We start from the raw sequence: 27,101 nt of genomic DNA, 5'->3' as shown, positions 1-27,101 counted from the left end.
AATCACAAAGCAAATCTGGTTATTCACTGGCTGTACTGCAAAAAAATAGAGCTATAGCAGCAGGGGAATTTAAAGATGCAGGGGTAAACAAGCTCAGTTGAAGCCATTTCTTTATAACAATTTCCCTGTGAATAACACTTAAAAAACTGCAAACTTTTTCCATTTCACAGACAGCAAAGGAATGGATAGACAGAGTTAACTGCCCAATTCATTGGCTACATGCATCCCAAGAAAAACTGGGGGTTTAACCTGGTGGCTTAAGAAAATTATTTAGTATCACTGCTTGTCTGCCTGTCCCTTTACCCTCAACTGAGGATAAAGAACCTTTGAACCTTTTAGCCACTTTCACACAATTTGTGTGAAAAATACAAATGGGGAGAAATCTCAAACTTTTGTGAGGTTTGGTGACTTTCACAGTGGCACACAGGAACAGCCTCAGACTGTCGTGCGTGTAGCTGCATCTTGAGAGCAATCTGAGCACTACAGAGACCTGCCAAAAGCAATACAGGCTACAGGGGTTTAGTTTTGCAACAGGGGGTCTTGATACACATTTAAGTTGACAAGCTGCAGGGGAAAGAAAGGTTGCAGCACCACCAAGCCTTTGGAATAGGGTCAGCTTCACAGTCCAGTGCTACAGGATGCTGCTACTGGAGGCAAAGGACAAAACCCACACCTTTTTCACTTAAAGACATTCTTTATTCAATCTTTTTTATATACAATATTATTTTTTAATCTGTAAAAAGTACATATGCAGGATTCCAGGTCAGAGGCAGAAGGTTTCCACATCAGAAGATAAGACTTTTGCCCTTTTATTATTTTGGAGGAAAAAATAATCTGTCAGTTTTAGACAAAGCAAGAATAAAGGCAGAATGCAAATCCAACTTCCACCAAGCGATTAGGATTAAAGGCAACAATTCACCGTAACAAGTCAGGCTGTCTCCTCCCACTTTGGTGGTTCCCAACTTTGCTGGGCAATTACAGAGCAGTTTGTTAGAAGGCGCTGACAGCTGAAGCAGCTCGTGCTTATCATCTCTGCTGCAGTTGTACACACACAACTTGTAAAAGAGCCTGGGTTTCCTCTGTGTATGGCAACCCAAACTCTTGAGTCAGAAGACTGTTTCTCGAAATTCAAGGAGTGAAATAGGGATGTCTTAGGGTGAACCAATCTCCCAGCTACAGTGTGGATCAAGAGCTTGCTTTCATTCTTCTCTGATGTCAAGAAGCCTTTTTCTTATTTGTCCCCTTAAAAATTAGTGTAAATATCAGGATCAATTTTCTAAATGCCCATTAACAGAGCCCTTAAAACGTAGACTGCCTCACCATCTGTGGGTGCCATCACACTGCTGATTCTTTCAAGTGTTAATGCTATCAACCTCTGTTCACACAAAGGAGAGTTGTGTTATGAAGGTTTGGAATGCCATTTTCCCAGGGATGGAAGAGGGGATCATAAACAGCCCAACAGGGCTTTGCTTAGAGGGTCCACCTCCAACCTCTAAAGGATGGTATTACAGGGAGTGTGCAATTATTGTCACTTTTCAGAACCCAGGGAACATTCAAATCTTGTAGAATACTGGGTGGGAATATTCCAGTGTTTGGGAGTTAGAACACAGTGATCCACAGATTTGGAGCAGAGAGCTGAAAGAACAGCAAAGGTGTGACTGGCACATGGAACCACCTGCTTTTCCTTCTACTTCACAGCACTTGGCTGTTTTCTATACTTTTCTTGAACATTCAATTTTAAGGACTATATTGTGCAGCAAAATTAACACTCAGAATATCATTCAAAGATTTTGTTTTATTTGGAGGACAAAGCTAAGAAGTTGACTTCTCGACTGCAGGACACACACAGCTCCAGGGCTGTTAATGGAAGCTGCAGAAATCTGGCCTCTTTGAAAAGTCAAGCTCTAATTGTTACAAAAAATTATACTGCTGGCAGATCCTGACCAACAGGCAAGTTTGAGGCTTGGATTAGGAAAAGAACCATACATCCTTGTTTTGACTGCATGCAAACAGGAAATTGACAATTCTGGGATTTCCAGGCTCTTGCCCAAATGCAGTGTGCCAAAAATGTACATGATTTTCTGGTTTTTATTTCATTCTGTAAGGGGAGAGGGTACTGTAGAAATTGTAAAATGGGACAGCTACCTAAAGAAAATGAGGATTGTTTTGTTAGAGAGTACAGTGCAAGACTCAGAAACAACTAGGACTAAAAAGTCATTTTTGTGCTTAAATTTACACTCTTATCTTTAAGAAAGTAAGACAGCAGCAACAAAATGAAAATGGTAATATTCTACTGTACCTTACGTACCCAGAGGGAAAACAGTCTGAACTTTGGGTTGCACATAATGCCATTCTGCAGATCAGAACCTACTTTTCTGTGAAGGACTCAGAACGAGGACACATCACAACAGTCAGAAGTTTCAGCATCTGTGGTGCTTGGTAATTAAGCACATACCTCACCCAGAACCCACTACCTCCAAACTCTGAATGATCTAGGAAATCTCAGGATGAAATTTATGAAAGACACAGCAATTAGTCCTTAAAATGCATTATCTTTGATAGACTCTGCACATCATTAGCTTCTGGAGGAAAAAGATAGTTGGTATTTTAAAGAGTGATGGAGTATAAACTGACTGTTGTTGGGGTAACTGGAAAATGATAAACAAGTGTCCTCTATTTGGTACCTGCTGCTTATCTACACAGAGAAGAAATAGCAGTACTGTACATCTGCTTTGAGAAAAACACCATCCCACAAGATGAAATGGCTTAGTCCTCAATTCAGGCATTCTTGTGGCAGTAAGTTAACCCACTGGGACTCATGGAGAAGTTAAATTTGAAGGGTCACTCTTTAGTTCACAAGAGGGGGATGGAGGAGGAGCAGCAATGATAAGAAGTTTGCTGTTTCTGGGACTCCAGAATTCTGTCCTTGACCTTTCTCTGAACAGACTGGCAGCCATTCTACATCTGCATTTATCAGGAGGTGTATGGGGACGGGTGTACGGGCCAGAAAGTGCTGTTATTACTTTTTCCATATTTATTTTTTTTACAAGAAGAGTCTGCTTTTTCTCTTTCTCCTTTATACCCAGAGAGATTTAGGAGAATAAGGCAATCGAGTGCAGTTTTAAACTAATAACAATTCTCACAGGATCAGAAAAACAATTTGAAAACACAACATATCTGAACTTTGGAAAATGAAAAATTACTAGTTCTTCAGTAAGTCACTGAATAATAATTAGAAAAATAAATTAATGTGGGACCAGTAGAAGAATCCATTTATTAAGCTACTTCTAATTTTAAATAAACAATTACTGAAATCAGTATTACTTACAGTATCAATTACTTTATAAGTTCTCAAATTGTTTTTAAGATACTGCTGCAAATTACAGTAACAAAATAAATTGTATTAAGGTACAAACATTGAGACTGGAACTTTTCCCAAGCTTCATGTTTTCTTTCTCTTAAACTAAAGTAACTGTTTGGAAAAAAGCATCTGATAGCATTTTTACTTAGATCATATGCTGATTTCTATGTCTAAGTTAGTGTCACAGATGAATGAAGAATAATTTTGGGGGGAAACTCTACAGTCAGATGTATTAAAATATGACAAGAATTTTTTTATATAAAAATTCATATAAAAACCTTTTTCAGGGGGAAAAATAGCACTCACTCTCATTAGATCTGATGCTGTACCACTGTAGCCCACTGAAGCCCACTGAAGAGTTCTTCCACTTGCTTCAGTACAAAAACATCATCAAGATTTTTTAAAGACTCAGCCTGTGCACTAATTAGGAGGGAAACCAGCACCTAAAAGCTGTTTTTCAGCAAAAGGGCCAATAAACATGGCAAAAAGTTTTGAGAGCTATATAGGGGAATAAAAAGATTAATTTGAGCTGTAAGGGTGCTGAACAACAGTAACAAAAATTGAGAAAGACAAAACTGGAAAGATGAAACTTTTTTTAGCAATTTAAGTGATACTGTCCAGCCCAGTCATGAAGTACTTGAGAAAAACCCCATGCAGGTAGCAGCATCATAAATTAACAAAATAAGAGACTTTTCAGTTTCTTTTTCCAGTCACATGTAAGAGATGTTATTCTGTTTCCAAAGATCATGCTGGATTTGTACTGGAGCACCCAGAAGGAAAGCAAGTTTTGTAAAGTAAATCAAAGGCAGTTTTAGTCTTCTGTCAGACACATATATATACCTGTAAAGAAGGTTCCATGATTAGAATCCAAATAACGAAATATAACTTCTGGGAAAAATCCAGATTGCACAGAAAAATACAAAGGACCAAACTCTTGCTGCTTAGTTCAAGGGGAGCTTCTTTTAGCTCCATATACTGTATCCTCCTATATAAATCATGAGACTCTCATTCTCATGTTGTCATCTCTGTTTATTTAGCTAAAAGAACCAGGACTCAGAAGAGAATAGTTTTTTTAATGTGACATAATTTGTGATGAAGGGAAACTTAGGTTCCTTCCTACTCCTCTGATATGCTCCAGACTCTGACTAAGCTTGCCAAAGGAACTAAGCCCACTCTGCTGACAGTGAATGACAAACCAAATGCTTAATAATTGCTTTTTCTTTCTGGATATAAGATACAAGCGTTACTTTGAAAAGGGAAAATAGAAGGCAATACTTTTTATACTTTAGAGTTTAGCTCTAACAGTTTAGGGGCTCTGAGAATGGCTGCTAGTCTGGACAAACAGATGCTCCTTTGAAAATTCAGACAGGTACAGAAAGAAATTCAAATCCTGATGCTGCTGGTGCAGTGGTGTTGCTTTTTGTTGTCGCTTTGTTCATGCCATCATTAAAAAAAAAAAAAAAAAGAAGAAAGAAAAAGAAAACCTAGGCATTTGGAACCCACCCGATCTGAAGAGGTGACTGTGTTGCTCCTTGCAACAGCAAGCAGCAAGTTCCTCTCCCTGATGGGAAAGCCTCTTCTTCCTTGTGCTGCTGCATCAATGTTATCAGTAGATTCCATGTCTTGCCAGGGTTCAAAGCGCGTGAAGTCTCCGTCTTGCAAAAATCACGCTCGCGTGTTTTGGTCGTGTACAAAACAGAACTTTTAACTTATTTATATGTTGAAGAGCTTCATTTCCCATGCCAATACTTGTTTGACTCAGGGGTCTAGGTTTACCAAGTGTGTCTGTCTGTCTCCTCTCCTGCTTAAAGTCTCAAGTGGTCCATGTAAACAAAACAGAGCTGAAAACAGTCTCTCTTCTTCTTCATAGAGCTGTTCTTATCGATATGCAGGATTTCCTGACAGTGTGGTGTTGGCTAAATGTAAAACAGGCAGAGGATGAGCTTCTGTGTTAAAAACCCAGTTGTCTAATGGTAGAAGATCATCATTGGAGAAAAGCAGATACAAATACCTAGATATCAAGACAGAGAGGAAAAACACAGGTATTAAAGCAGAGCACAGGCAGGCAGGGGCAGCAGAGCAGTTTCAGGCCCCACAGTTCGGCAGCTACAGCTATAAACAAATTACTTGCTTTCAATCTTTGTATAGCACACACACAACCTTCCCTATTAGGATGATCTGAAGAGTCATTTTCATTCTGATCAACCCCTTCAATGAAAAGCTGTTATAAAGAGAGCATTTTAATTCGTCCAAGAAACTTTTGTTTTCCAAGTCTCCCTTCAGTGACTTGCAGTGTAAAACGCACATCAAGAAACCAATCACAAGTATTGAAACCAATCACAAGTATTTGGGGGTCAGGAGAGCAAATAAGAAGTTGTCAATAAACTTTTCTTAATGGAGTAAACCCACTTGGAAATGACTAATCCTCTTTAATCCAAACCAAAGATTTCATGACAGCACAAGAGAAGCCACTGAACCACGGCAGGTATCTGATTTGTCATCACTGTTCTGGAAGACAGTTCAGCTTCTGGTGACAGGAAATGGGACAATAGATTGTGCAGAGGGGTTTCATAGATGTTGTGCATTGTAATACAATGCAGAGGACATGAAGCATGCAACAAAATAACGGTTCATGGACATATGCAGAAAAAAAAATACCTGCTGTTCCTTTTATTTTTAATGCACACTTTTGAATGTGGCTGTGCTATGCTCTGTAGGACATATTGGTAGCAGGGATCTGTCAGAGTTTCCTAACACAACTGCTAAAGCTCAAAAGACATTTGCCTTGTTACAGAAAACCTGACTGTGAGTGCAAGTGCAAGAGCGTGGGTGTACAGGATCCCTCAGCTCCTGCTTGCTTTCCTGCCACCCAGAAAAAGACAGCTCTTGCTGCACTTGACAAGGAAAGGGTGTCATTCCCATTAGTGGACTCTGCCACATCCCCAGTGTGCACACTTGTTCTGATGTTCCTTGGCTCTCCCTCCATCAGACACTGGCAGTGTGTGCTGCTTACAGTCTTGTGTCACTGCCTGATCAATTCTCCCACTGCCTTTATTTGCCAGCCCTATCCACAATCCAGTCAGTGAAGCTCTACTTTTTCTTTCCTTCCTCATCAATTTACTGTTTACAGATAAAAATTTCTTGCAGACATGATTCAGTTTTGTCACACATATCTTGTCTCCTTCTCCACATTCTTCATTTGTCTTTAAAGCATCAGGTCCTTCCTTTCCTCAATACTTCTGCCTCGCTCTCTCCTGCTGCAGCACTCCAAGCTCTTTCTCACCACAGCAGCAATGTTTCATCTTACTCAAATTCACCTTCCTCATCTGATTCACATTTTTCCATTGAATAACTTAAGCAAACTATTTCTACATCTTGCTCCTTCCCACTCAGCAGGTACCTTCATGCCAGGTACTGCTCAAAACTCTCATAATTTGCTCTGTGTCTTCAATTAATTGACATACCTTAGCAGCAACAAAGCATTTGGGACAGTTATCAATTTTGAATTTGAGAGGAACGAAGATGCAGAAGTAATCATCAATAGCAGAAAAGATTATAGCAGGTATTCCATAAGACACATTTTATGCCCCTCTTCTGAGGAACATCTTCATTTTCCTCGTGACATAACACCCAACCCTTCTGTCTTTATTTTCATTTGGACTATCTTGCTTTACTTTATGTTCTCTATTTTATCTCAATATTAAACCAATTTCTGGTTTGGCTATGCCAGTTGCACCAATGTCAAAAACATCTAATATCCAGCTCTTCAACCTTTGTTTTGTCCCACAAGCAGAAAATGCTCCAAATCAAAAGTCTGTAAAAATTTCTGAGTTCTTTCCTTGAACTGCTACCTTCTGCAATGCTTGCACTATAGCATATCCAGTTACTGAATGATGCATCAGTGAATTTTCAGATCTCCTTGTGATTATTTAAGATGCAGACAGGATTCTGGTGATACATCAAAAGTCAGCCTTGTCACCACAGATGTCCCTTAGGAGCAGATTTCATTCTCTCATTTGGCTTTTAAAGGCAGATCAATCATATAACATCAGCTGCTGGAGAGATACTGTTTCTCTGACCTGACCTGTTTGAAACTGCTGCCTGTCTCTTTGGGACCACAGCTTTTAGTCTCCAGAAAATGAACTTGAAGGACTAAATTAAACAAAATTGAAGAAGACAACAGAGGAGGTAGCAGTGGCTGTCTTTCTTTTTACAATGGTAACACAGGGTAACAAAGTATTTTGATTACCTAGAGGAATTTGGTAAAGAGCCAGCAGAAATATAGAATAACCACAAGTATCCCCATACACATTATAAACTTGGAGCCCCTTCTTCCCCGTGAATCATGCTGTGATGCCTGAATTAGGCACAGAAACTGTCATTTTCAGGACCAGCTTTCTCCCTGTTCCATCTTCTGCTCTTAATACTCAAAATTAGTCTTTGCCTCCATCAGCTACCTGTTGAGCCACTACATTCTTCTAGAATTTAGATGGTAGCTTTTACAGAAAGATGCAGGAAGGAAAAAGACTTACTTCAAAGTTTCAGCAAGGAAAAAGCTCTGCTGTACGTCATCATATGTCGGAGATGAGGAATAGACATCCTTGACACCAGAAAAGCCACCACTAACTCGGCAGTACTTGTCAATTGCCTGCAAAAAGGAAGGGAAAAGACAGGGAATTTAATTGTAGAACAAAATTTGGAAATTTTAAAGCATCAGGCTTGATCAACAAAGAAGGTGGTTCTTTCCATGCTGTATTATTCTGCTGTGAATCTCTTTGCTGGAGGATGCTATGGACATGAACAGTTTATGCTGAAAAAAGATAAAAAGAAGACTGGACACATACAGAAGTAGCACCTCTCCAGGGTTATTAATGACACCACATTTGGCAAACTGCTACATGCTAAGAAAGTATCCTGGGGAAGAACACTTTCTTTCCTGGGTATTTACTGTTGCCTGATATTGATGACATGACAAAGACTCTGTAGACTTTTTCTCTGAGCTCATTTGGCTCCTCATAGGTAACACTGAGTGGAACACCCATCAGTAAATCAATGCAATTTGTGCTATGATGTGCACAGGAAGGTAATAAACATCCCTGGATTTTGGAGTTGCAAGAGTCTGAAGAGTTATAGCAATTCTTTGACTAGTAGCTAGTCACAGAGACTTACTGAAAGTAGGAATAAAATACTGTACTCATCTTTATGGACAGTTGATTTTATCCTATAGACTCTTCTAGCTGCTGCTTTCTCCCCACATTTCCATCTCCTACATATGCTATTCTCCCCTGCCCCTCTGTACAGTTGAAACCCAAGTCAGCTTGTGTGCTGGACTGCAGCAGAGCTCTTTATCTTTAAAGCATGAAGTTTAAATCCATACACATTCCATGGAGGAAGGGACCAATGGATCCTCCCCCCAGCTCCAACACAGTACTGCAAAAAGCACAATGGAAAAGGAGGAGACTGGAAAGAAAGCGTTACTAGCTCAAAGCACCTCTCGCCTACACTTTCATTATTCCACTCACACACACGACCTTCCAGCACACAAGGATATCAGCCATTAAAACTGGCTCTGAAGAAACGACTCTGAAATGATTCACAGGTTATTTGTGCTTCCCTGCTGCTTTGACTGTGCTTCCTCAGCAGACACCAACTCTTTTAATAGATTCATGCAGGGACAGAAAAGAAGCAGGGATGAAGGAAAATGTTTGTCTCGGGATGTCTGTCATTACCAATGACTGAACGTAGCTACCTGTAGTTCAGTAATCCATGATTCAGCCCGACAGACTGTGTGAAGCTCCTCTCCACATGGTGCTTTAGGCCCAGATTTTCGTTAATTCTCATTTTTGCTAGTTATACTCAACAGATGCTGAGGGGAGTCAAGGCAGGGGAGCAAATAAGTTTTGAATGATGCCCTTTTTATGCACAGAGAACAGATTCAATCAAAATTAACTCTTCAAGGACCTCACTATTGCCTTTGCATACTAGAAGTACTGGGAGACAAAGAGGAATTTTCCACTGGACAAATGCACAAAGAATGCTGGCAGATGCTGTCACTGAAATCAGAAGTAAAAAGTTGAGCAAGATACCTAGGACAGTAAGTCACAGCACATGAGGTACTACAGCTGACCTCCTCCTAGAATACACTCTTACCCCGTGGAAATGTGAAACTGTTCATGGAGCAAAGAATAATCCAGACTGTACAAAGTTCTTTCAAATTTCTGAAAAACAAGGTTTTTAAAGAAACAAGAGGAAAGACTGGCAAAGGGTGTTACTGGAATGGCTGTGTCTCTGGAGCCTGAGCTCATGCCAAGAAAGGTACAGTCTTTCTTGGCAAAATCTACTTCTTGCTGTAACTCCTTATCTCAAGCACAGCTTTCTCCAAGTTTGGATGGAAATGATCCATTTTTGTTGGGACTTGAATCTTAAAGGAGAAAGCATCTGGATAAATTATTTTCAGATTTGGTTACTGGTGCAGGCTAGGGCTACACTGAGACTAATCATATGCTGAGATTTGGGTTGGCCAGGTTTTCTCAACAGTCTGGAGAGAAAGGTGTATGTGACACATCTAACCCAACAGTACCAAATGTATGACAATTTCTTCATCTGCATGCTCCTGCACATCTTGCACACTAACTACCCCATGGCAGCCAGACAACAACATCAACAAAACAAAAAACCCCAACACCACCCTGCCCCAAAAAACAAACTAAAATAAACAAACAAAACAAGCAGCAACAAAGGAGAGAAAAAAATTAATTGCTTCGCCAACTTCTGTAGAAATAATGCATTTGCATGTTCCTCCCCTACAGCTGCTAGGCAGGTGTTATAGAAATAAACAAGACACAAAGCACTTTTGCTTTATAGGCAGGAAATAAAGAAACTTGCTTATTTTGGAAACTGTAGATAATGGATAGCACTGAGATCCTGCTCTGTGCTGCAGAGGTCTCATGCTTGGGTAACTAAGTGCAACACTGGTGAAGCCAAAAGGCTTGCAAGCCGGGAGAATGAAAATGTATGATCTACATTTCCTTTTTTTTTTTTCTTTACAATTACCAAGTAACCTTGTATCTTCAGACATTTCTCCTTGCAAAGACAGACTGGCTAGACTTGCACTCAGAATAGGTGAAGAATTAACCCTAGTTGATCAGAGCTCTAGACAGTACAGGTAGTAATGAACTGTACAGGGAAAAAAGCCTCACAAAGATTGCTTTACAGCTACTCATCCAAATAGAACATTTTAAAATATGAACAAATAATTTGTCCTTGATTTAGAGGTGTACAGAACACTGGCTAAAAAGCTTGGTGGCATAGACAAGCTGCTTAAAAGCCACTTAGATTTTCAGTGTTCTGTCTTCACACAGACCTCAGAGTACTTGGTGTAGTGGCATCTGATTTGCCACTCGGATACACTTCCACTCCAGAGCTGGAGATCAGTCTCCCTGACAAAAGGATGCCAAATTTATTGCACTCCAGAATACAAGGAAGCTCCAAGATGACTGGAAGGGTATTAAGGAAATGCTCCCACTACGAGGCACTGGCAGACTGAATAATTTTAGGATGGCATACCTGCCATTAGTTCCAATCAATTACAGAAACACATGGAAATACATAGAAGAATTAAAGGATAATTGACACCAATCAGCATGGGTTTATAGAAAAATATCTTGGTCGCAAGCTTGATTTCATTCTTTGAGAGCTACAAATTTGACAAATAAAGGCAACTGCAGAGCTGTAATAAACTTAAAAGCTTCCAAGGCAATTGACATGGCACTTTAAGATGTTATGGGAAGACAAGGCAACACTACACCATATCAATGTAATTCAATTTAAAACTGACTGATGGTGCTCTAAGAAAGAACTGGCAATGCAAAATCATCACAAAATAGAGCTGCTTCTCACAGAGACCCACAAGAAGCAGTCTGAAGTTTTATCAATCACTGCAACACTGCTGGTGGCTAAAATGACATACGTTAATAACAGCAGACAGTGCAATCTGCTGGTAACTGGGTGCCAAACAAAATGAGTTTCATGAAACCAGGCACATAAACCTAAATCTAGTCATCAAGACTGTGTAACAGCTGACCCAGGCTAGCCTGGGAGGTAGAGACAACCTTTGGAAGATAGAGGCACTTCAAAGACTTCCACAGCCATGTAAGATAATTCAGTCTGAGTTCCTGCTACGACATTGTGGCAGATGCACACACAGGGACAGTAAACAGGGAAACAGTAACAGGGACATAGTTTTATTTTTGCACAGGCTATTTTTTTTTTTTTGCCTAAAGTCAAAACTGGAATATGCAATTCTAAAATTCATTTTTACAGAACTAATGCAGGTGCAAGCATTTGGAGAAAATGTTTCACAGTGAGAGACAATACCATTTGTTTAGCATCTTCAGTAGAGTCAGTAGTAAGCTTATTACAATCTAAGAAAATTCTTTGGAAGGAAAATATGGGGGAAAAGACATTTTAAAATGGAATAGGAAGTCATAGGAAAATCCAGTGATTGAGAGCTGAAACTAGGCAAATTCAAATGGCAAATAAAACATGTTTTTTTTAACAGCAAGAGTAAATAAATAATAGAACAAAATACCAGAAGTAGTGAATATTCTAATTTCCTTTATTCAAATACAGAACAGAACAGGAGAATATGCAACAGTGTACTCCTGCCAAATATATGTCTTGACTCAAAAATGACACAAAGTGAAATTTCAGCACCTGTAACATGCAGGGAGGTCAAAGTGGACCTATGTTCCTTAGAAATAAAATTTGAGGTGCCTCTAGATTGGACCCCAACTCTCTCAGTTTCTCTGAGGGTGTTTTTTATGGCATATGTGACTTGACTGTGCCAACAACATGCCCATAAAAACTGTGCCTGTTTCTTCACCAGCTGTCGTACTCAGCTTCTAGCCCATGAAACTGTGAAACCATGTTTCTTTTACCTCCAACCTATGTCTGGCTCTTTTCTGTCTACTCTACATCCCTAAGGAGAATCACAGAATGGCTTGGGTTGTAAAGGACCTTAAAGACCATCTAGTTCCAACCTCACCACCATGGGCAGGGATGCCACTGCCTAGACCAGGTTGCTCAGGGCTCCATCCAACCTGGCCTTGAACACTTACATCTACAGCTTCTCTAGACAACCTGTTCCAGCACATCAAACCCCTCTCAGTAAAGAATTTCTTCCTAACATCTAATATTAATCTGTCCTCTTTCAGTTTAAAACCATTGCCTCTTGTCCTGTCACTATCTGCCCATACAAAAACACCATCTCACTCCTTTTTATAAACCCTCTTTTTAGGTACTAGAAGGCTGCAATGTGGTCTCCCCGGAGCCTTCCCTTCCCCAGGCTGAACAACCCCAGCTCTTTCAGCCTGTCTTTGTAGAGCTGCACCCACCCTTGGATCATATTTGTGCTCCTCCCCAGAACCTGCTCTAACAGGTCCATGTCTTTCTTGTGCTGAGGACCCCAGATCTGGATGCAGGTGAGGTCTCATGAGGGCAGAGAGCCATAGGTCCTTCCGCTCCATTTCACTATCAATGCTCAATTTGCCTGAAGTTAGCCCAAGCTTCAGGTCTTGTCTATTATTTTCAGTGTTACTAGAAGCTCTGATGAACTCAGCAGCCTCTGTGGTGCAATCCTACTTAGTGAGATACACAAGTCCACAACAAATAGTTGAACTCTTCTTTCACACAGCTCAGCTTAGTAATTGGCTTTACATGCCTATTGTGAAGTTCTGACTTTTACTGCTTTCAAACAATTAGTCTGGAAAGGATTTTAGTAATTTTCTGTATTTACCCTGAATATCTTGCATGCATATTTCTGTAATACTTCAGCCAGCCCCCCAGCACACCACCATCCAATCTGACTGGCCCAATACAATTGAGATGAATATTGTCTCTAGTGCTAAGTACAGTATTAGGGAGAATTAGCCTTTCTTTATTAAGAAAGAGACAGAGACCCTGTCACAGGGATTTATGATCACTGAGGGAATGTAAGATTGAACTTTCTGGTTTTTCCCCACAGATACTGCATTTGGAGAGATGTAACAAAATAGGCCTTGGACAAAGCATAGCATCTGGTCTCAAGCAGCTAAGTTTTGTCAAAAAATATAGATAATAAAGCCAAGTATGCTTTAGAGGTTGGAAGGTAAAAGACAAATTCAGACAGTGTTGTACAATAGCAGTAAGCCAACTGCTCTGTGTGTCACACCAGATTCTTCTCTATTTATAAATGATGGAATAAACACAATCAGAGCTGTGTGTGATAGGGGAGAAGGAAAAGCAGTGAGTAGGTGTGAGGAATAAACACAAGAACTTATTATCTATATGCAATGAACAGAAAACACTGGGGAACAAAAAGCTTCAAGCTTCTGTGTCAGTACGATGGTGGGGTAAGAAAATCCCTAATTGTGGGAAGGAGGGGTTTGCAAAACCATTTATGAAGAAGTCAAAAATATTTTATGGCTATGTTTGATAAAGAAATTTTTTCTCAAGGAAACAAGCAGAAGAAGGCAGTCTGTAAGGACAGAGTCAATAAAGCACATGGGCTTCTTGATTTACAGAACTTCGATGCAGGTTGACAGAAGGATAAAATAAAATCCTACCCAGCACACAGAGAAAATTGGAGGCAGGGGAGGAGGAAGGGAGGGTTTGTTTTGAAAGCATTAATGGGAACCAAAATAATGAAAGCATATGGAGAAAACTGAACAAAATGCAATTGAAAGACATGCTTTGCAGTGTGCTTAAGAGACTGATCCTGGTCTGAAAATCTTTATATTTGTAAATTCTTTAACCTTGTACAAAAGACCCGATCTCAGCTTGGATCATCCAGCCACAGCTTCCAAAAGGAGCTTGTGTGAGATCAGCAAGCATTTGTAGTATCTAGACAGGCAAGCAGTAGGTTATTAACTTTGTCATTTTAGAAATATGCATAGTTTGGGCAGGAGGTATGATGAGACTAAATGCCAGATGTTTCAGAGACAGCAGCAATGCATTCTGGAATACAAATGTTACAAATGTGGAACCTGTCTCCAGAATAACATAATTTTGGTTGGAACAAAATGGACCAAAAGGCAAAACCACACTAAGATACAACCGTAAAATACTTGGCCTCTTCTATGTGGTTGCAGCTGTGCTGAGGGAGGAACAGTAATGAGCTTGGCTCAATATTCTGAACCTGTCTTGACTATCTCTCACCTGATGAATGCAGGCATCACAACACATCTCTTCCTCCAACCACTTTTTCTTAGTCTCTTCCCTCTGTAGCAAAGATGGGTTTCAGCCACAGAATAAACTTATCCAGGCTCCTGGTTTGTCTCTTCCTTTGCTCCTCCCTCATCTCCTTTGGCTGTAGTCAAAATATTTCACTACTGTCTTGTTATCGTTAATGCTTATTCTCACCTCTGAAACTGGCTTTGAGATGTTTCCAAAGACTGCTGGAGAGATAGCAGGGAAGTGCGGGAATTCTCAGGGGCTGTGGACTACTGATAACAGTAGGAGTCATGACTAGAGGGTTCTATTTCCATGCCTAAAACATGAGGTGTATAGTGCTGAATGAATCCCTCAACTGAGCATCTGACTCAGCAGATGCAAAACAGCACTAACTGTGGGCACCCTTACATGTACCCCGCACTGCAAGAACCTGTGAAAATCAATTACCATTTGAAGTGTTTCAGTCCTATGAGGCTGAAGTGGCTTAAAAGGGAAAATACCCAGAATTAAATTACTGACAGATGATTTATACAGTTACCTGTGTTGCCTCCCAGCCCCACTGCCTGTACTTGGGATCGTGGGTGAATCTCCACATATACCAGTAGGTCTCAATCACCTCTGGCCTTAGGATGTAATACTTCTCATTCTGCCGTACTGCCACAGCCTCCACGCCACCATCAAATTTGAATGCTTCTGGGCCCAGCTTTAGTGCTGCACAGGAAATAAACAACAACAAAAAATGCAAAGGTAAGAAAAAATTTATTCTGTACCAATCTTTGCAGGAAGGATGGGTAGGAGATTCTTATATCCCAAGCTTGTGAAAAAACGAGAAACTAGCTAGTGTTTAAGCAGTCTCATAAATATTTCCTATTGTTGAGGCCTGTAATTTTTCTTATGAATAATTTATCCAATTCCTGTGAGAAAACTACCTATTTTGACAGGACTACAGTAATCCTCTTGAAAACTAATGAAACACTAAGAATATAAACACACTAACACATTCAGTTATAGGATAAAATTGAAGTGACTGACATCAGTTCTTTACAAGTGAAAGAAAAAATTAAAAAAGGGTCAACACAGGTTTTGATGTTCTTTGATCCCACTCAGCACAGAAGGAAAAGATCTTGGAACTAAACTAAGTGGCATCATCCCAAATAATCTGTATCTTTATCCAAACTATTGGTTTAAGGAAGTGCTGTCAGGCCACTGACACTGATATGCTGTGATCCTCAAGTAAAGTGTTTACAGCTGGGCAATGTAATCTTAACTACACCTGAAAATAAATCTTTGAACTAAGAGATTCAGTATTTATGCCCTTGAAGGAACCTGTAAAGGCCCTGTGCCAGCACCTGGATGACTACTCATATAAGAATGACACACCTGTAACAGAACTGTCTAAAATATGAAGTTGCAATTACACATATTTTGTATTAGACAGCTACACATTAGTCCTCAAGTTTAACATTAATAATGTGCTCTTATCTACAGCTGCACCCCACCATTTGTTTTGACAGAGAATTTTTAAGGCACTGAACTCTGAAGCTGCACTTGAGCTTTAAAAATTATCAAAGCAATTAATCATGTAATTCCCACGGGCTAGAAGTTCAAATTAACCATGGTCTCATCGGTCTGCAAGGGGAACCTTAGAATACCATAATGAAAAATATGAGCAACTCTCAGTGCATGCCCCAGCAGAAAATCTCCAAAAAAAGTTCCTTAATCTTTTTGTTTCAAGGGACTACGGCTCTGGATGCCAAAAGAAAAAGCATTACTCTGCTCCAGCCACAAGGATGGTAAGGGAAACTTCATCAAGAAATGCTTATTGTACTTCTTTCAAATGGGCCACTTGATCAGCTGCAGTAAAAAAATTAGACAAATCTCACTGTAAAATGAAGGCGATTAGGTACAGAGTTCTACCTATCCAAAATTCTGACTATAAGAATGGTCATACTGGACCAGACTGACTTCTGTCTGCTCCAGGATCACATCTTCAACAATGGCCAAAATAAGACAAGATTAAAACAATAACATAATGACATTTTCTATTTTGCTCTTTTTCATTTTGTTTTTCCTGAGTGCTACTGAGTTGACATTTTCATAATCTCAAGAGCAATTTCCTGAACTGTAATGGTCAGTTAACACTCATCATTTAATATGTGAGGTTAGGAATAATTTTTCATAGGTGCCTTACTTTACATTTAACTACACTGAATTTAATTGAGTAATTTATTATGCAAGTACTCAACCTCATAAGGTGCATGTATGGGACATTTTTTTGTTATTATCAGCATACTTACCTTACTGTTCCTGCCCTTTCCTGATAATTTATATAGGTGTATGCTCTATTTATACATAACCCATATTAAAATAAGAAATGTAAATATACTAGACACTTATACACATAATGTGTATAAATATAGTATACATTTTACACATCTATACATATATGTGTAAGTATTTATATCAAATATATCAGAGTACCACTGGTTAACCACCATTTACCCATTCCAAGAGTGGACTATTTAACTCCACCTTGTTTGTTATATTACACCCACCATTTTTCCATCTGTGCAGGTACTTGCTGCTTAGATAGTAACTGCTCAGTGTCCCTAATGGGCCTGAGTAAAACACTTGTGAAAAAGTCTTTTGGAAATCAGGGAAACATGACAGCTATATCAGTCATATCCACCAAAGAAGCTAGATTTCAGGCAGCTCTGGTGATCCACCACCTACAGAAACTGTGATGTCTTCTCTTGCTTTGTAGCCTGCTTGTGCATTAAATCTTTATTTACTCACACCTACTCTTAATCCTGTTGGGCACTACAAGAAATTAAACTACCCAAGGATGGGTGACCTCTGCATATTATGACAATTTCACTGAATTCTTATCTGAAACCAAGGATGTAAAATTAATCACAGCACTTTACTAATAGCTGACTAAAGAAAAGAAGCTATTATGGGCACCATACCTTTCAAGGGCCATTCTTCTAAGACAAGAACCGTCTAAGGCCATTTTACAATGCTGCAGTGGTCACAATATAATCCAGCTATTTTCACATTAATAGGGCTGGTAGACTATTGTCTAAGCAGGGACAGTAGATGAGAAACAATTTCATAACAGTGCAAAACTGCAAAGCTAAACTAGCACCATTTTACAAGATTGCAACTGACAAAGTTGACTTCAATGAGAGCTGTATTTAGCACTGCCAAAAATAAGGGCAAATATTTCTAATTTTAGAAATATTTTTGAAAATATTGTTTAATGTTTTGCATGTTCCTTTAAAACTATAGTCAAACTAGCAATAAATTTCCTGAAAGGAAAGGAGTAAGAAAGGATTCACAGTTATAATAATACTCTCTAGGCTCTAACTCATACAAAATTGGAGGAAGAAAACCTCCAAGATATTTCTGATTGACACCCTGAACCATTCCATCAGCATACATTGCTATTTCATACTTCTCACAAAAACAAGTAATTATTCTTGTTTCTTCAGCTTTGCCTGTTGAGCTGCTTACTGAGAGCCTTGGGACAGAGACAGCATCTACTCATACCATTACATATGTCTCAACTGAAATCTGAGTCATCTAGCTTATCCTGCAACAGAACTGTAACACATAAAAACCAGCTAAAGCTGCACCACGATTCTGAGGACAGCTCTTGTCAAGAAACTCTAAAGTGCAAAAAATTTCATCCTAAAATAAGCTCTTGGTAGTCAGTCAATACTTTACACTCTATCAGCTAATGGCTATGAAAATTCTTATCCATAAGGGATGGTATAATGTACTAAAAATACTGTGTGCTATAGATCAGCACATGATGCCGACTGTACAGATAATTTTGCTTATTTATCTAACCTCTACAATACCTATGAAAGCTGATTATTCAGATTGATTTGTTAGTGATCTTTCTATTCTTTCAATTTCATTGGACCTCTTTTTTTGTTGCCATTTACAGATTTCACATTGCCAATTATTTTATGCCTGTGCCATGTTTCTCAATAGTGCACATTAAGCATGAAAAACAAAACCTAATCCCCAGTAACTGGAACACCTCAAGATGTGCAGTACACAACATAAGCTTAAACATGGAGAAACCTTGCACCATGAGCACATGAAGCTGTATTTTTGTAGCCTTACCAGTGCCCACTGATAGCATTATGATTTCTTGTGCTGGTACATGGGCATACACACCAGAGCACACTTCCTATCTTTGTTTTTCTCAATCTTCTCTCCAAACTGAGAGCACACTGCAATACATGAAAATCCTGAAGTCTCCTGTCATCGGATGCGAGAGTTAGGATGGCTGCAGCATTTATCTATTGCTAGGTTATGGTATAAAAACAATAGTACAGTAGGTAGGAAGCAGAGGCATGTGTAGATTACATATCATACGACTATTCTGGTTACAGTTAAGTTTTCTCATTGCCCATCAATAAGCCTTTTCAAATCCTCAGTGTTTCTAAGGGGTGCCACATGCATCTACAATTTCCTGAAGAGGGGAAGCACCTCATGCTGCCAAGTTCAATAGATCCTGGAAACACAGATCTCTTTCTCAGAGGCAGACCAAAACCATGACTACACCCCCTGCCTTCACCTTCCAAAGACCACCAGCTTACTCCAGATGTTGAAAGAAAGGCATCCTTTAAGGAGTGCTGCAGATTGATCCTCAGTTTAAGCAGAATCTACAGGAATTTTCACAGAGCCATGGCAAGGGCCCAAGCTTCCCATGACATACCCAGTCACTTCTCCAGCCTCTGACTCAGGAGTCTAAGGTATTCACTCAGATATTCCTGGAGAACATTGATAGGTGACTCAGATTATCAGAGAGACTACATCCCTGCATAAACTTCTCAAGTACATGGCAGTGATGCCAGCTGCCACTGGGACATTATCCCCACAAAAATACATCAGGAATAGCATTCGAGGACTTTCCAGCTTCTCTGTATTAGTCAGCACTGAAATAACCAGCTTTCTGAAATACCAATTTTTTTTAACAGGCCTTCAAACCTGCAATATGTGCAACAGGTTGATGACAGTTGGCAATATAATGCCCTCATTTTCCAGAAATGCTTTTAGTCTGTGAAATTCTGTTTCACTTTTTGCTGAGATTCATGCTCAGCTATGGAAATTCAGGTTGCTTCATAAAGTAGTATTTTCATCCTAAAGCATGACCAGGTATATAATGTAGTTTATTGTGAGCAACTGTGGGAAGACACAGGAAAGGGCAGCTCTGACTGGCTTATCTAAAGAAAGAGCTGCCTATCCCCTGCACTCAGCATCCTGCTCTCTCCTCTGGGGCTGCCAAATGGGGCAAGATCTCCCCAGTCCAGAAGAGAAAGATATCAGACAATCCCTTTTGCCTGCGGAACCATTAACCTGTTAGCTGAACCAGGAAGAAAGATGCTTCTTCTGCCATCAGCCAGCTCTGTCACTGAAGTGTACAATTACGTCTCAAATCTACTGTTAAAGCATAATGAAGAAGTTGACATTTTGCACTTATAAGTTCTTCATTTTCTTTGAAAAATCAGTCCAGAAAATTAAAACCAAAACATCCAAACACAAACAATTCACATTCCTGAAACTGCATGACTGAACAAAAGAAAATTAGGGCATTGCAAATTTATAGCTGTCTGTACAGCTTTCAGTCTTTCTTGCTCATGTGTTCTTATACAGTCATTAAATATGCAATCAAAACTTTTATGTCCCCCATCTTTTGACTTATTTAGGGTACAGAATAAACATCCAAAGGAATAAAATTAGGTCTGCTCAAGCAACTGTAAATTTAGCATTGCTTACTTTTAAATGTCAAATTAAACATTTAAATGCAATTTTGCAGAATGCAACAACAGCTACTATGTCCTACCTTTTTTCTTAGGCATACCTTTTTCTTTTCCTTTTTTTTTAATGCTGTTGCTACCCAAATAAAATTACCACTTGTGTGATTGAATTATTTAAAAAGACAGGCAACTATACAATAATACAATGTAATCCTGTGAATAAACATATGAACTCTGATCTCAAAACTGCTTAAGTTTTAGTTACCATTGTTTCTACTGGGAAAGTATTTCAAAAGCTCACTTCTCTGATGGCCATGCAAAGCCATTTCCAATCTCCCAACTTCATTTATTCACAGTGACCTTAAAAATCTTGCTCTTGTTACAACTGTGCTCTTTTGTATCTTAAAATAACTATTTCTCTTCAGCCCTTGAGATGGCAATAAATTTGCTCCTTTCTTTGGTATTATTCTTCTAGCCTGAGCAGGCTGATCTCTCTTATTTTCCCCACTGTGAGATAAAAGCTCTGTTGCTCTACTCATTCTGTTGGTCCTTCTCTGCATTTGTTCTGCTTGAAATTCAGATTTATACAGAGTATTCTGGGTGACAAATTACACATGTCTTCTAAGGCAGTCTTAATATTATCTAATCTCTGCTGAAAATTCTTCATCTGATACAGGCCAGGACATTTTTCAACTCCGAGCTCAAAGAGCTCCTGACTTTTTCTAGTGAACTTTTTCTTTCTGATAGTCCAGTTCTCTAGATCTTCCTGGTTACTATTCTGAGACTCTTAAATTTTAATTATGTCTCACAACTTTATGGCCACCCTAAGCATAATCAGCGCACTTCAAGCATCAAGGTCACTACTAAAGGTGTGAAATAATCCTGATCCAAAAGACTGACCTTGTGAAACTTCCAGCCCAACAGTGAAGTCTGATGCTGCCTCCTCACTAGTCAGGCCTTTGCTCTTCTCACAGTCTGCATATCAGTCTTCATCCTCTCTTGATTAATTGTACTTACCCAGAATGCACTACTACTAAAATCAGTAAAAAGTCTGTTTACAAATTTTTCTGTCTACATAACTGTAAAACCAGTATATATGCAATGAAAAACTTCCATATATATAGGTGAGGACAAGAGTTCACACAAATTCCTTCCTCCCTGAACCCATATAAGCTGTCTTAGATGACTGATCCAAAAATAAGTGTAAGCATGCATGAAGGAACTATCAAGTCTCAGGTCCTCAGGATGATGTAGAGCATAAATACATGTATGTTCAAAATTCATACTCATATAAAACCAGAACATGTTAGACAAAGTCCATAACAAATCCTAAAAGTAATTACAACAGCTGCTGTATTCCAGCTCTTGAAATAATTAGATTAACAATAGGTCTTACTTGTTCTGTCATACGACTCATGACATGTATGTGCAATTTCAGCTCCAAGCTGCAAATAATGTCCAGCTTTGTCATCTCTGGAACCATCTGCTCCAAGGGCAAACATTCCCCCTGCAAAACAGGTCAAATGGCCCATTTTTCTTTCAAGATGCCCGTTCTTCCACTCCCCAATGAAGGTCAGTCCTCCATTGGACTTTCTGATGAGATGTTTTTCTATGGCCTACAAAGAGATTAAGAGAACTTTCAAATGCTGTTTCACATTCAAGTTTTACATATTAACACTCCTTTATAGAACAAAGTACAGTTTTCAAAACAAAAAGAACTTTCTTCTTTCAAATTTACTTCTGAGCACTACAGGAACGAACAGCCATAAGAATATAATTTCAAAGCACACAAAAAACCACCCTAACTGCTAATAATGCTAATAACATCTAACACAGGAAAATCACAACATAGACAACACTGTGCTTTTAGTTGAGAATTCAGCATTTATTTTATGGCTCAAATGGCATTTGTATGTTAACTCTGGGAAGTACATATTTGTTGCTCTGTACACTGTGAGTACTCAGAAAACACATCCATGTTGGAAACTTTTGGTCAGCAACATATGCAAACCTGTACCTTTAGTCAGTCTTTAATAGGAAGTGACAGGAATGCTCCAGCCACCTTCTAGCTTCTCCATAGCAGCTTTCTGATTGCACATTCTCAAATGATGGGTGAGTGTTAGAGCAGCTGTTCACAAAAAAATTTATTATTTTATACATGAGGCAACTGCTGCTTTCTTTTTTGTGCATTTGTACCAATATATGTTGTTGCTCATGACTTACAAATGGTATCCTTCTCTTACAGGACAGGAGAACAGCTGACCTAACTTTCCAAAGTTTGCAAACTAGATGGAACAACATTTGCTTAAGCCTCTTTCAGAGAGGTTCACAATTCCCACCAACCTATTGCAGTATTTGCTATGTCTAGCATTAGACAGTGAGAACGAAATGAAAGAGAAGTGCTGGTCTGCATTCCTGTTGGGTTAATTCCTTCACTAATACCCGTGACAGATCTGAGGTTTGTGCTCATGGCAGGATCCAGCAAGAAGAACGCAGAAATAACTGACAGAGCAGAAACCAGTAAGGCTCTGACAGCTGCCAGGGTGGCTGTCTAACCATCATGCAAATTGGCATTGAGGACTGCCTTCTGCTGCTAAGGAGCATGATGTGGTTAACTGTACAGGCCTCATTTGTTCTGAAAGTACTGTGACAGGAAAGATTGGATCTGCTGAAAACTGCCACTGAAAAGGATACTAAGATCTGGAGCATTAACTCTGTTGATTCCATTATTCTGGACTGTGACAAAACTGATGTTTTTCGACCATATGGTACATAAAAGTTGAGTCCTCTTTGAAGGAAAGCCACTTTAACCATGAAGAGCAAGAAGGCACAAAAGCCTATGGATTATTTATTTCCTAGAGGAAAGCATTTTTTTCTGCATTACATGACATTTCCCTTTGAATTGTATCTTTCCATAATTTCATAACTGTTGAGGAGTAAATGGTTGTAGAAGCATTTCCAGTGGCACAAGATTGCTGTGGTTAGTACCAAGGTAGCTAACAAAGATCAAATTTATACACATCTCCATGAGCTACTCCTCTACTCCAGTCTAGCTTTCATAGTTTGACTGAAGAACATGTTCTAGGTGCAACATGCTCCTCTTCTGAGCAGGAAACACATCTTCTGAACTTGAAAATAACTGTCTGGTAGAAGGGGCAATTTTTGAAATCTGAAATTCAAGTTCTATCAACTACTTAATTACTAGGTTAGATGTTAAGAGTCACACAGGAAGCATCTCAAGAAGAAAATAAATGCAACTGTCTCAAAATACTTTATTGTTCAACAACCCCATCTGCCAACTGCAGACAAATGACAATTAATATTTACAAAAATTAACAAGGGACAGCTGGGCATTGTTGGGAGCACTGCCTAGCAGATAAGAAAAGTTTGAGCAGGTTGACATAAATGTGGCATTTGCATCCTGGGCTGGATGGCTGGGGCCACAGAGCACTCCAACTGCAAAGCAATGACACCCAGCTGGGCTGCAAGAAGTATTCACATACCAGAGTGGGTGTCTATACCCCAACTACCAAAGGCAAGATTTAGTTCACATCAACTAAGACATTAACTAACGGTGAAAGTTTCCTTAGTCTGTGAAATGCCTGAACAATAGGGGTGGCTGAGGTCACTTGGTTTGTTCAGCCTAGAGAAGAGACCTCGTTGCAGTCTTCAACATCCATCCTCATGAGGGGAAGTGGAGGGAAAGACACCAATCTCTTCACTCTCGTGACCAGTGACAGGATCCAAGGGAATGGCTTGAAGTTGTGTTCTGGGAGGCTCAGGCTGGAAAAGGTTCTTCACCCAGAAGGTGGTTGGTCACTGGAACAGGATCCCCTGGGAAGTGGTCACAGCACCAGCCTGACAGAGTTCAAGAAGTGTTTGGACAACATTCTCTAAGGCACATGGTGTGACTCTTGGGGATGATGCTGTGCAGGGCCAGGAGCTGGACTTCAATGACCCTTGAGGGTCCTTTCCAGCTCAGGAGATTCTATAATTCTGTGCAAAAACTGAATGTTCCCTATCTGATGTTCATGTGCTTTTTATGACTACAAAAAATAGCATTTTCTGAGCTGTCTTGCAGCAGTACTTGCTATGTTGTGACAGTCAAGCACACTGCTGAATCCTCCTTTTAGCTACCTAATGCTGTGCAGTAAGAAAGAGTGAGGATCAAATTTATGAGCCTAACAGATTAGACTACTCAAGGCAGCAGATCAAAAGGAAGCTTACCTATCCTCCAGCTGATGTGACAAGGAGAAAGGACGCTTGAAACTAGACTATCTGGAAGGCCCACATGATGATGTTGAAAGCAAAATTAAGAGGCCCAGTCTCAAATTTACCACCACAAAAAAATTCCCAACAATTCACAATTTCAGCTTTTATCACAGCTGTGAATCTACATACTAGGACACAGTAATGAAGTGTCCTTTACAGTGGAAGGCTGCACCCATGTTATATACAGAGAGGTTATGGATGTACAACTTGTTTGTATTCATGTTAGGAAGTATGTGTGACCTAGACAGGGCTTGACATGCCATGGATCAGAAATCATGACATCTCAAGAACAGATGCTGCATTTTTCTTCCACATGATAGCTCCAAGGAATGAGATATCACTGTCTGCTGCAAGACTTAAGAGTGAGGTTATGTTGTCCATCTTCCACTCACTCTGTTGTAATAAGATAAGGGAGTGAAGTGTGGCTGGACAAAGATATTCTTTTAGAGTGGTGGGTGCTGAGAACATTTCCAGCTCTGTGCTATGAGTGGGAGGAATGCATGCTACACCTTTCCCCTTCTGCTTGTATGAATGATGCAAAGAGCTTCTGCTCCACATTTTGAAAAACAAAGCAAAAGAAGTGTTAGCTATGGAGGAAGACCTATATTATAGACAAGAACAAAAGAATTGCAAGGGAACAGCCTCTTAAAAATATTTAACATAAAAATTGGAATTGCAGTTATGCAAAGCAAATCTTACTCTTTGCCCATGTCTTTCAATGTCAAGTAGGACCTGGGAGAGACATAAACCCTTAAACAGAGTATGTTCCACAGTGCATAAATCAGTACAGTTCATGCAGATTCAAACATACATGTGGGTTTAGCTGAGAAAAAGCTAAAGAAACTCTCTGATGCTTGGACTGTGGGTGGTACCACACATGAACTTGGAGCAGCTCAGCTTTTCCTCCCTCCTATCCAGAGTGTTTTCACCTGGTCCCAAATTTGCGTTGCTCTGTCTCCATTCAGAGACAAGAGATTTGCCCATAAAAATGTTTTCAAGATTGTGTACAGTGAGGAGGATGAACAGGAGAGTTTATTTCCTCTGATTTTTAAGTGCTCACAGGTTAAGAATCAGAATAAAATATTACAACAGTAACCACAATGGATGCTAGACATCAACTGCTAAATATTTTTAAACCCATAGGACCCAATAAGCTGTATTTTAGCCTACTAAAAACACATAACTAATGTTTTGAACTAGTAATGTAGACTTTAACAAGCCCTGGATAGCTAAGGAAGCTCAAAAGGATTGGCAAACAGCCAATGCATTATCACTAGTTTAAAAAGTTAATAGAACAATCATATAAAATGAATGATGTGGTTTCAAAAATAAATGTTTGATTGATATGTGTATGCTGATGCTAGGAATATTAGGGATTTCAGGAATTTCTTGGCATTTTACAAAATATTAGTCCTAAACAAATTCAAGGCAGCACATATGAAGTGGATTAAAAGTTGGCTTGCTAGTACAGCTCAAAGTAAAAAAAAATGTGAAAAAATCCTTATCCCATGAAGATTCTGCATAGACAATTTTATTCAACACTGGGCAGCTTTTCTAATAATGATCTCCAAGAAAAAAGCTAGGAAAAAACTGCAGATGACACAAAAATTGATGGAACTATAGATAATGATAAAGAAAAAGTCAGTTCTGTAAAATCACTCAGAACAGGTGACAAAACGGGTTTTGCCTGAACAATGTGCTGTAGTAGAGATAAGTATAAGGTCAAACATTGAGGAATCAGGAATGTAAATCACAGTGGTAGGAAAGCAGTATATCAAAAAGATTATAACCAGCTGCAGAATAAAGCAACTGGAAAGTGGATGATGGTGTGAGGCAAAGGTTAAGAGTGCAAACAGCTCCTAGCTGGATGAAGAGGAAAAAAACAGAAAAGAAATCAGTTAGAAGAATCACATTAGAAGAACCACTGCATTGCTGTCTCCAGACTGAAGACACTGGAAAATACATACAAAAAAGCTTAAGAAATAATTCAACATCTGTTTTATATTGTGAGACCAAAAAAAGCATTTTTCCTTCAGAAGAGAGTGCCTATTGTACATTTGATAGTAACCAGCTACATGGTGCAAATAACCCTTTAAAACAATGTAGAGAAGGAAAAAGTCAAAGCAGCTGGAAGTCAAATGTAATCCAATTCAGGTCAGGAATAAGACATATTACAGCTTCAAAGCAATTTTGTATTAGAACTTTCACTATGTATCTTCTAAAATATGAATTTTGAGAACTCCAGGAACAGGTGTTTCACTTTAGAATACCAACTGCACTAAAACTTGAGTTTAAAACTTACATTGAAAGCAACAGGGCATGCACGGAACATGGAACACATGAGGCACCAACCACACATCTGCACTTGGACAAGACTGCACAGCCCCTGCTGCTGTTGGTACCACAGCTCACGTGGCTAAAACCAGCTCAGTTCTCTCTACATATCTAAACTGCAGCAGAGGAATGGTGGCAGAGTGGGC

General features: G+C 39.4%; 1 protein-coding gene across 1 annotated transcript in view; it reads right to left on the bottom strand.

The window, feature by feature from the left end:
• Positions 1 to 674: 674 nt before the first annotated feature.
• MAN1A2 (mannosidase alpha class 1A member 2) overlaps positions 675 to 27,101 on the bottom strand; it is a 131,306-nt gene continuing 104,879 nt past the window's right edge. Inside the window, exons 10-13 of the mRNA XM_085069543.1 lie at positions 21,746 to 21,965; positions 15,111 to 15,283; positions 7,894 to 8,009; positions 675 to 5,372 (exon numbers count right to left, since the gene is read on the bottom strand). Of these exons, the coding sequence (XP_084925669.1) occupies positions 5,240 to 5,372; positions 7,894 to 8,009; positions 15,111 to 15,283; positions 21,746 to 21,965 (642 nt within the window). The 3' untranslated portion in view covers positions 675 to 5,239. The remainder of the gene's footprint in view (positions 5,373 to 7,893; positions 8,010 to 15,110; positions 15,284 to 21,745; positions 21,966 to 27,101) is intronic.

Source organism: Lichenostomus cassidix, chromosome 1 (assembly GCF_008360975.1).
Source record: "Lichenostomus cassidix isolate B80296 chromosome 1, HeHo_3.0, whole genome shotgun sequence".
Classification (NCBI taxonomy): domain Eukaryota; kingdom Metazoa; phylum Chordata; class Aves; order Passeriformes; family Meliphagidae; genus Lichenostomus; species Lichenostomus cassidix.
This window is presented reverse-complemented; position numbering and strand designations above follow the sequence as displayed.